At 40.2% G+C, this 11,751-nt stretch overlaps 1 protein-coding gene across 2 annotated transcripts; it reads right to left on the bottom strand.

Annotated features, from left to right (window-relative positions):
* Positions 1–7,243: 7,243 nt before the first annotated feature.
* Positions 7,244–9,507, bottom strand: LOC4331436 (B3 domain-containing protein Os03g0120900-like). Of its 2 annotated transcripts, NM_001417167.1 has the most exons (2): positions 7,797–9,507; positions 7,244–7,709 (listed from the first exon to the last, which is right to left on the bottom strand). In NM_001417167.1, the coding sequence occupies exon 1, from the start codon at positions 8,735–8,737 to the stop codon at positions 7,802–7,804; it is 936 nt and encodes a 311-aa protein (NP_001404096.1). In that variant the 5' UTR covers positions 8,738–9,507; the 3' UTR covers positions 7,244–7,709; positions 7,797–7,801. The 2 variants fall into 2 exon arrangements, with proteins under 2 accessions (NP_001404096.1, NP_001404095.1); NM_001417166.1 differs by having other exon boundaries at positions 7,244–9,507.
* Positions 9,508–11,751: the final 2,244 nt, after the last annotated feature.

The raw sequence follows: 11,751 nt of genomic DNA, 5'->3' as shown, positions 1-11,751 counted from the left end.
GCATATGGATAGTATGGGTAGTTTAGTGCTAAAAAAAATCATCTTGATGTTCAATATTATGTTTGGAACAAGATTTGAACTATATAAATTGCTATATTTTTTTACAAATGGGGTACACGAATCATCGAATAGCCATATGACAAGTACGAGCACCAGCACATTGGACGCTATCCACATGCTCGATTCTAGGTACGTATTGCATCTCCACCCTGAATTGATAGACGCACAACTAATAAATTTTGTTGTTGAAAAAAAATATCGAGTAATAATTAATGTACAAGTCCCTAAATCCCTCGGATAAGATAACCAATTAATACCTTAGAATCTACCGAGTAATTATTTTGGTATTACACCAAAACGAAATAAAAGATTTTCAACTATCAATTCCAAAAGAGCACGACTGCGCATATGGTATGAGTGAGATCGAGGAGGTTGTATGCATGCATGGAAACATGTACATACCTGTACATACCTAGGACAGTATATAGGCTTGTATGCTTAATCCCTTGTAAATTCATCTAAGAAAAATGAAAAATGTGAAGATTTGACAAATTTCATTGATTGATCACTGACCTTAGTAAGGCTGTGTTTGGATTCAAACTTTGGATCCAAACTTCCAACTTTTTCCATCACATCAACCTGTCATACACACACAACTTTTCAGTCACATCGTACCAATTTCAAACCAAACTTCCAACTTTGAAAAGAAATAAACACAACCTTAATTCCTAGCTCCACCTTCGTGGTTCTTATGCATTAATTAGATCAGAAGTTACTAGATGACTGGGACAATTTACAGGGCTCTTCTGAGACGCGAGAATTTTCTAGAATTTTTACAATATTTAGTCCATTTCCCCGTAAAATTCAGCAAAAATCCACAATTCTAAAAGAGGCTTTAGTGTCACGAATTGAGTCGTATGATCTTTGTTTTTCTCTTTGAGTTTATAATATATATGAGTCAAAACATCCTTGTGCAAAGCACTAGCTTGTTTCTGATAAGTAAATATATATGAGGCACGTCACATTTAGTTCGGCGGATCGACATCCTCGTAAATTATATATAAAGGCTTTCGCAGTACTATGGTGTCACTGTTTAGGACGAGATTGCAACGTACAATCTTTTATACGAGCGACGAAAGAGAAAGAAGAGAGAGAATACCACTTGTTGTTTTAGTTTACTTGTCGTTCGTGGCTGCCCACATCAATCGAGCTGCCCCTGTGCCAAGTGAATCAGGAATTGAAGATTGTCACCACCTATTTGTAGCGCGTGCATACACCAACCCAAATCAGGAAGATGCTAAAAGGATGGATAAATGCCACTTCTAGCTTTCGGGCGAGAACAATCTTTCCTCTAAATAAATGGTGGCTAGTAGTCCAGTGGTTACAGTGACGAGTAGCACTCTAAGAAACTGAGTTCAAATCTTCATAAGAGCGAATGTTAGATTGGGTTGTTTGAGTGGCTAAGTTCCCAATTGAAAAGGGTTACATATATATCCCATTGAATGTATATATAGACCGGATAAAAAAAAAGACCTTATCTAAAAAAATGATGTCTGAGTGCAGGAAGTACGGTATTTTTAGATGACCTACATGAACGCATTCGATATGCTCTTCATGACAGTGTGCTGGTTGGTTGGGAAGGAGCGCAATACACGGAATTTCGATCGCAGATCGTGAACAATGATGCAACTTGATTTTCAGAGATTTTAAGAGAGAGATTGTAATATGAAAGGAGGAAGAGATTTTTTAGATATAGTAACCAATAACTATAACCTGGACATGATGTTTTTTCCTCGAGGGACAGGCATTCCATGTGCCTGATCACTCGGATCTCGACTTTTTTCGTATGGATAATGTAATACATACATATCTTGTAACTCTCCAAATCTTAATACAATCTGGTCTCGACCAATCGTTCGATCGATCCGGCAAAATAAATATTTTATCATTATAACATTTATCTTTCTTTTTCAAAATACTTGTCGTTTTGATATTTCAAAACATTTTTAGAGTTGCATTTCCCTTCCTAAGTTTCATCAGTACAATAATATACTCCCTCCGTTTCAAAATATAAGGCACAATCGCCCTTACTCCAAAGACTAAGAAACAATTATTATAACCTCCTAATTTGTATCACCCTAATAAATAAAATACATGCACCCAATAGAATTAGAGATGTTGAGGGTGGAGAATTTTAAACAATCATAATTTAATAGAGAAGAGGTACTAATTAATTGCATGCATGCATGCACGTCTTATTTAGAGCAAGTTCAATAGTATAGCCCACTACTAACTCCAATTCATCTATAGCCAATCTAATAACCAATTCATACAATAGTTGCTTGCTATACTATTAATATGTGGTCCCACCTGTCATACACACATTGCGTCTTGGAGTCCGTACTGCAGCTGGCTACAAATCTGTATCCCGCTGCTGATCTCTCTCATTGTTTATCTCATTAAAATACGTTTATAGCTGGCTAATAGCTTGCTATTGTACCTGCTCTTATAGAACATCTGAAAAAAGTAGTTGCGCCTTATATTATGAAACGAATGGAGTAATTACTATACTAAGTTCTAGTATTAGTCTTCGTAGAGAACTTCAATATTTGATTTGGGAAAGATGACTTAGAGTAAATAAAGAGGGTAGCATGGTAATTTACCCCACCTCTTAATTTAATGTGAGATTTCAATAGGAGAGATCAAGTAGCATATACGAGTGTCGCTCATATTTTTAATGTGTATAAATGAAAGGAAACAACATAGCATATACTTCATCCGTCTCAAAAAAAAACAACTTATGTTACGAACATGCATAGATGTAGCGTACATGTATCTAGATTTATAGACAGAAGTTAATTTTTTATGTGACAGGGAGAGTATGTATATATGCATTTTTTTAAAAAAATAAAAATTGGAAGGAGAGGAACTAGGTGATCGAATGCTTAGGCTGGACCCACCATTTAACTAGCTATGTAGCTAAGTAGGAGTGTCCCCACACCTCTCATGCAATGTACACACATGCATTGATGGATGCATGCATCCGCGGGCGGCCGGCCGGTCGTCCCCGAGATACATATGCGCTCCCTCCCCTACTTAGGATGGTCCATGCACACCGTGCATGCGTAGCGATATAAAGATCGGCACGGCAGTGACGGCACCGGTAGTTGCAGCTAGCTAAGCCAGCGAGATCATACATACATGTCACGCTACAATTTCAATCTCTCACCGTTTCCCCGTCGATCACCCGCACCAGAAGATCGATTGATCCAAACTTGCAGCATGCATTAATTCAGACCAAAGCAATCGGTCTATCTACGGATATCGCTATATGTATTGCATACATATGCATCACACACAGCATTTCTCAGTTGCATACACATGCCGTTCAAAAACGATCGGTTTCTGCATTTACATATGCATGGCAATGTGGCACAAATAATGTACCATATGTCATCGATCGTACGTTTTAACAACTTTTGAATTTTGTTTATATGTGTTATGTCTCCTACTGTACTTCATGATCATGCATCGATCTAGCTAGCTATAGTAATATACCCGCTGTCCCTAGCTAGCTAACTTTAGTACTCTCTCTGAAGAATGCTTACGGGCCAACAATATTTTACATATCAAGTGTATATATAGAGAGGACCACTCTGTCTAGTTAATGATGCCTAATTAATCGAAAGATTATGCCAAAATTACAACTAGCAAATCCTACAAGATACATATGTACATTGAGAAAATTAAAGAAATTACAACATGCGTTTCATTATATGTGATATTTAAGACATTTCTATTCGTTCAAAAAAAATATTTAAGACATTTCTTGGTTCACTTCAATTTCATCATTTAATTAATACTAGTATATCTAGAGATCAAGCATACTATATATATATATGGTGCACATATTTCAAGTGAACTAGACAGAGTGCCTCTCACTGGATTTAGAAAAACAAGACATAAAAAGGGCACAGTATACTCATTATCTAAAAAAAGGGGACAGCATACTGGTAATTAATGAACTAGCATGGATTTTTCCCACACAATTTATTTGATATACACCTTTTTAGTTTCACACCTTTTAGCTTCTTTTTTCCATTGATATATTTGAAATCTATATACAATAGTACAATTTGATTTGATATACAAATTTTAGTTTCTATCTCCATAACACGTACAGTTGTAATTTATAAATATAACAATATTTTAAATTAGAAATTGCAATTGATAAAAAACTCTAATTAGCTTCTGTTGCCACATATATAATTGTAACAATATTAATCAAATCACATCGTTATAGTCTAGAACCATTAAAATCTGACAATGCAAATATCTCCTTTTCTCCTATTAAAGTGGTAATTTTTAATTAGGTTTCTAGCTAGAATAATGTGGGGTGTCCCTTTTTCAATTTCTGTTAATTAACAATATAAATATATAGATAAATATTCGAAGAAACTCGTTACTTTGTCCTCAGTCCTAACTATATAATAAATTCTATATCTTTTGAGCTTAATTAGAATTGAACTTCATATATATCTAAGTAGCTACTTTATCAATGAAACACGCATGGTTGCAAGGAGTAAAGCGCCGATCCAGGGCTAGCCAAATGCATATAGTAATGGTTTGCATTCTTAATAATAATTAACCACACCTGCTGTGTAAAACAAATTAATTAATTAACATGCACGCAGGAAAAATTAGGCTGACGTTTGGACGTACGTGAATATGATACTTATGTAGGAGTAACAACCAAACTTATATGTGCAGCTTTATTTTTATTTAAGAGAGAGACGCACACATGCAAGAATTAATATATGATCCATATATATAGCCCTACGGTTTTCACACTTATATATAAAAACCAAATAATCGGGTTATCAGAAGAAATTGAGTGAAAATAATCAAGAAAAGGGGGCATGATAGAGAGAAGCAGAAAACTAAGGCATGCATAAAATGCTCTTCTCAAAACCATATCACTCATCAAAATCTTAAATTCATATACTATCAGTGACAGATTATTATTAACACAAACATTACATGCATGTACGTTGGTCGAAACAAATTAATATTTGGTAATGGTACATTAATTGTTGCACACCATAGCATTGACGAAGTAACTAATGCATGACAGGAAGAATTAGCGGGGAAATGCTAATTAAGTTTTATGTTGATATATATCTGGTACTTTTATTCAGTGTTTCATGAAGCCAGTTTATACTTTGTATAGATATTGATAATCCAAAATATCAAGCCAATATTCAACTTGCATACAGTTCAATAAGTCCTTAGATAATTTGATATGGTTTGCTAATTAAACATATCCTTAATTAATACTCCTATATACAGGATAGATTAATTGATTACGCTTCAAGAATGTGCACATATGCTCTGATCTAGTTAAGCTATAGGCTCTTATAAATACATCAATGATATATACACTAAAACTTTATGATCTTGTAAGATTATACCATATATCTGATGTCTTTTCTTCATACTTATATATATATTGATGCAATGTGCTTTAATTTATCAATCAATTAAACAATTAACTTTTATTGGCTCAATTTAACCAATACATGCATGTTCTTATTTCCTATATATGTACATATGTGCGTTTAACAGAGGGATTTTTCTAAAAAATAATTGTGCAGAATTAAAGCAAGATTACATATGTACAGAAAATATGCATGCTGCATGAAGATTCAATCTTAGGAACAAAAACTAATCGAATTAATAATTGGCAAACACTTTATAATTTGTGATGCGTAATTCATTGCTAAAAAGGGAAATTATCATAGATAATATATGCACATTCACACATTGCACAGTGTATTGCTGGCGCAGAAGAAACAGCAGAATGATCTGCCAATATATAGGAATAGAATTGAATATTGGCTATGTTAAAAGCAAACATGCTAAAAGGCTGATACATTAACACCAATCAGACTGAAAATACTGAATTCCTGACAAAGGGCATATGCATGGGAGCCTGAACCTAATCAAAGAAAGTATCAATATTAATTAACGTACGGCAATCTCTACAATGACCTAAATAGATCATGAGCAGCTAGCTAACCAGTTGTACATATAAACCCAGCATGACACTCAGAAATTAATGGCAGAGGCTAGAGTCCTAGACTCATGGGCAAAAGCTAGCAGAAAAAGGCAGCTCGTCTACTATCAACGCAATAATCAATTTCTTCTGTTATCACTGCGTACGCCCAGACCCAGTACCCTGAATGAGTCGGGGAGCGAAGCAGAATTAATTCTACCATATCGATGCAAGTGTGCATTTGCAGTCCTGCAAGTTCAGTTCATGCAATGCATGCGCAACCAGTGTATGTGCAATGTGGCCTGCAAATTTTGCTGTCTATCCACATGGATGGCCGGGATGATGGAGATTCTATACTTCTCTCTTCCTCCTCCTGACACCAAAAGGAAGAACCCAATAGGAGGCAAGGAGAGAAGAAGGATCTACTACTGCTTTCTAATCCACATCTTTATCCCTTTTTTTCACTCCTTGCTCGCAGAAAGGTTTGGGATTCCACACACAAATTAACCTTGGCATTTCGTTCACACACTGCACAGTAAACTAGCCATGTTGTGTATGAGAGTTCTGCTGCCAGCTAGTAGCTAGCTAGCCGGCCTGATGAACATTTCACACATTGCACAGTGTATTGCTGGCGCAGAAGAAACAGCAGCAACAGAAGCAGCAGCAGGGACGACGACGAAAGAAGGAATAGCACAAGAGACAAATGCGCAAACCAAATCAAGAACGGAGCAGTGATGTGCAGAGGGAGAGAGAAAGATGTATAGCTAGGGATGCATATATACATATGGAGTGAGAGAGGAGTGAGAGACTGTAATATGCATGTGTAGGAGAAGGATTTAGGATCTGACCTGCAGCCCTCCAATAACTGCCTGTCCTAGCTTGATAGCTGGCCTGCAGGCTGGCTCGCTCCCCACATTTTAAAGGCCTCTTCTCCTCTCTTCTCCTCTCTTCTCTTCTCTTCTCTTCTCTTCATCACAGCTTAGCTAGCTATAGCTGCTGTTGCTGATGCCTTGGAAGGAGAGCCCAATTGACCTGCACAAACAACGGCAGCACCAAGAACAATCCATGTGCCCAGTATACATGATGCGTAGAGTACGGGCTCTCCAATGTAACAATCTCCATTAGCTATAGCTAGCTCATCACCAGTATGTATATATAACAAGTGTACATATATAAACTCGTACCATCAGTGCAAATTGATTGTTATCATATGTGAGGATCACACACCGGTGTTTCCATAGGCTCAGTCATGATATATACAATTGGGCTGGAGTTCTTGGAAACAATTATATTTTCTTCTCCTTCTTCTTCCCCTAATCACTAGTACCAGTAGTATATATTTTCTCCCAGACACAAAGAAGAGATCGAGCAGCTAAGAAAACTTAATTATAATTAAGCACAAGAGAAAAAGGCAAAGCAAATCGAAGCAAGAAAAAACCATCAACCTAGAAAGAATATTTTTTTTGGGTACGTTGCTGCTTCGTTCTTTTTTCTTAAACTGTTCCCCCTCACACTGCACTGACTAATTTAAGAGAGATGATGAGCTATATACGAAATACGAAGGCGCTAGATGCTCCAAGCGCCTCCACCTCCGCCGCCACCGCCGCCGCTGCGCGCCGCCATCGCCGCCTTTGTTTACTTCTCCGGTCACACTCTTCGTCGACGATTTCCATTTGTGTCAGTACGTAGTAGCAGAATTGAAGCATAAAGTAGCAGAGATCGTGTACGTGTACGGCCGTACCCTCTTCACAAGTCAAGGTTCAAGGAGCACCTCGCTTTCCCGGAGGAAGATGACGATGATGACGGCGGCGATGGCAGCGGCGGCGGCGCCGTCTTCCCGACCACGCCGGCGTGGTCTTGTTCGGAATTCGCGCAGTCGAGGTTCACCCCGAACAGCCGAACTCGCTTCGACGGAGCCGACGGCGGCTCCGCGTGCCCCGCCGTCATGCGCACCGGCACCGACTCCAGCACCACCGCGGGATGATGCTGCTGCTGCGGCGGCAACGGCCGGTAGAACAGCACCTGCCTGCTGGTGGCCGCGGCGTACGCGTCGTACCCGACGGCGTGGGCGTGTCGGCGGTGGTGGTCGTAGATGGGAGTCGAGGAGGGAGGCAGGAGAAACCTGGCGCCGGCGGCGGCGGCGGCGGCGGCGGCGGCTCCGTGTCCGTGGTGGTGCGCCCAGGGAGCGAAGGGGATGGAGGAAGGGAGGTGGTGGGCGAAGCGGTGCGTGGGCGGCTGGAGCGCGGCGACGACGTCGGGGCGGCGGCGCCAGTCGATGAAGAGCCTCCCGCGCGCGGCCTCGCCGACGCCGCGGCCGAAGGAGACGGTGTCCCCGGCGTCGAGTCGCTTCTCCTTGACGAAGCGGCTCCACCCCTTGGTCATCACGTAGCTCTGGCTGCTGTTCCAGTAGGAGTAGCGGAACCGCCATGGCTTCCCCGTGCGGTCCTCGAAGCTGAGCAGGAGCCCCTTCTCGTTGGACGCCGCGTCCAGCGGGAAGTACTTCTCCGCGTGCTGCTTCGGGATCACCAGCCGGTTCAGCTTCCCCACGTCGCTCGGCGTCACCACCTTGTCGAACATGTGCTCCTTCTCCACCGCCGCCAAGCTCCTCCCACCACTCTCCTGCACCTCGCCGCCGCCCGCCGCCGCCGATGCCGGCCTCACGATTGGCGTGATGAACTCCATGTACGTGCACTATGCCGATCGATCGATCGATGATGCCTCAGCTCCTCCTCTGGGCTCCGGCCGCCGGCTTGTCCTCCTGCCGGTGGACTTGACCTCGGCTTTGACCCGATGTATGCTTATGGTATGCTGCTTGTGCTGCCTTGTTACTATTGATAGTATATGGCTACTAGTTAATTTGAGGGCTTATTATATGGATTAGGAGGCAACTATCTCTTGTTTAATTGGGTCTTTTGGGATTGGAAATTTAGAATTGTGAGGGATCTGGAGCTATAGCTAATAAGAATTAGCTAGCTCCTTGTGGCTACTATATGCTTAGCTATAGGAACTTAGGAAGTGGGAATTCAGGGTTTGTGTGTGTGTGTGTGTGCTATAGCTTAGCTCAATTGTAGTGCTTGCTTGTGTTGGGAAAATTCAGGCTCAAGAGATTCAGATGAAGGTGTTTGAACAAGAGAGGGGCTAGAGCTAGATGGGGAGGAAGAAGAAAGAGGCAATGAGTGTGAGATGTGATGAGTGGTGGTGGTGGTGGTACTATGAAGGTTCTTGGTGGGAGGAGGAAAAGGATGAGGATGGATACTTACTTTTGGCTTGCAACCAAAGGTAATTGGCCTAGCTACTTACCTAGTAGCTATATACTAGTGTGGAGCAGATGTGTGTTGTTGTAGGTATAGTACACATGTATATGTATATATGTATTTATGTATCTTTGTGTATGTATGCATGTGTATCAGAGAGGGAGGGTGAGGTGTAGCCTAGGAGGGCAAGGGTGGGCACAATACACTAGCTTGCTTTTTAAAGGGTGAAGAGATGAGAGAGAGGGATAGGAGGAGTGGGGGAGGAGAGGGAAAGAGATGGTAGGGATTGTGAGAGGAGTGTGGGGCCCACGAATTATCTGGTTGAGCTCATGTGAGCTTGTCCTTCTCATGCTATAGGGAGCCTTTATGTGAGTTAGGCAGGTGATGAACCCCCCAAAATGCCAGTTGTAGGCTGCAAATTTTCAACATGCACATCTCTTCTTATTGGTAGGTAACTTATAACTGTATTTTATGCAGATATTATATGTGTGCGAATGTACCAAGTATTTGTGCCGTCGGTTTACTTGTGTATTCCATGTTGAATAGTAGAGGGAGAGAGATACACACGTTGTATTGAGTCTAAGATGGCCGGTGGCGGTATATATATAGGAGTTACACAGTAAGGTATAAGGAATGAGTCCACGCAAATCAATCATATCGTAATATATCTCCAACTTCCATATATATGGCCTCATCTTTTCGCTTATGCTTATGCTTATCAGCCAAAATTTGAATTTTCAACCTTAAATTTAGAGTTGATTTTGGGGTTTTTTCATCGAAGTTTATTTTTCAGCCTTTGGTTTTAGATCCTTAAGAACACATATATAAAAGTTTTATTCAAAAATTATTATTTGTTTGCAGATACAATGGGGCTGATACTCTAACATTCCAATCTACAGGTTCAGTTGGAAGTATATATTAAAAATCTTTATATGTCAACTAAAACTTTTGCAATATTGCTCTTCTAGAGTTTGGATTGTTCATTCTAGGTTAGATTACTTTTGATAGTAGTATGTACATATGACATAAGCACTTAAGCAGTATAGGAACTTGGAAGTTATGTTATGCATGTGTTCTTTTCAGAGTTATGCCGACCATACACTTTAATTCAGTTAGCAAGTTTTTTTTTTTCGTTTTAAATGTCACCACGTGCATTTTCAGGTTAAGAATAAATTAATTAATGCATATACTTCTTGTTTAGTTTTAGTGGAATTCCGATAGAACAAATTAAAAGGTCCCATTCTGGCAACTGTATGGGCTGCTTATATTATTATGTTAAATCTTAGTTGCCTGGTTCTTATCACTCATGCTCAGTCTGAACCACTCTACCTTAATTTGTTGCAATCTGCACACATTTCTGACTCTGAAAACTGCACGTCGTCGTTCTTCCATTTCTCCATATATAAATTCAAGGTGATTGTACTGCAAATCTGCAGCATCTCCTACTCCTAGCTGTACATGATTGCAGGGTAGTACGTACTACTAAAACGTACCTACCTAAAATTGCAGATATTGTTGCCAAACTAATTAAAATATCAATATGTATACATCCAGATAGAATATTGTAACGTGTGATACCACAAGTGCAGTTTTTAATTGGGCAAGCTGGGTCTGAAGTTAAATATTTTCAGGTTATCTGCTTGACTGCTTGGCATTAGAAATTGGCAGTGTCCCTGTAAAGCCAGCTATTGTGTCAGGGCAGAGAGAAGAGAAATGAGATGAGGCAAGTGTGCTAATCAGCTCTCAGCTCAGCATGGCTGCTGCATGCTTACCTCTGATCACAATACTGATTCGGCCCCATGAGTGAGAAGAGGCGTCTATTTTATGGGCAGACAATTACGGCTTACACATGTGGTGCATACAATAAGGTACAATCCGCTGCTGCTTAGCATATAATATAGTGTTGATTAGAGGTATATTTTATATGGTGCACACACATGTTGCTGGGTGTTGGTGTGGCACAGGAGGCAGTGGTAATATATATTGGCCAGTTGCTGTATTTTGGGGAGGTTGTTTTGTTTGTGGGAGAACAGCATGAGGGTAGTTGGCCTGTTGGACTCAGGAAAAGGGCCTTTTTGCCATAGTTAATTTGTACTTGAATCACTTCTAGAAATGCTTGTGTTTACATCGATCGGGTTAACAACTTCTTTTGCTGTCTTTGTTATGGAGTGAGCTAGCTTCCATGCTGGATTAAGAGTTAAATTACAAACGAACTAAGGTCTTTGGCTAGCTAATTAAGGTTATCATCTGTCCATGGGGTTTTTAATATGTTCTCGGTTGGTTGATGCATGCAACTAGTTAACCAGGTAAAATCATCCATGGCTAATCCTTGATTACTTAATTGGCCGATTACCACTTCACAAAGGAGTAAACAAACCCAAGTTGATCCCACTGTAAGGTGCATGAATCTCCCACATTATGTTTGTGAAGGGCCAGCAGGGC

Source organism: Oryza sativa, chromosome 3, assembly GCF_034140825.1.
Source record: "Oryza sativa Japonica Group chromosome 3, ASM3414082v1".
Lineage (NCBI taxonomy): Eukaryota > Viridiplantae > Streptophyta > Magnoliopsida > Poales > Poaceae > Oryza > Oryza sativa.
The sequence above is the reverse complement of the archived record's forward strand: the minus strand, read 5'-3'. Positions and strand labels throughout refer to the sequence as shown.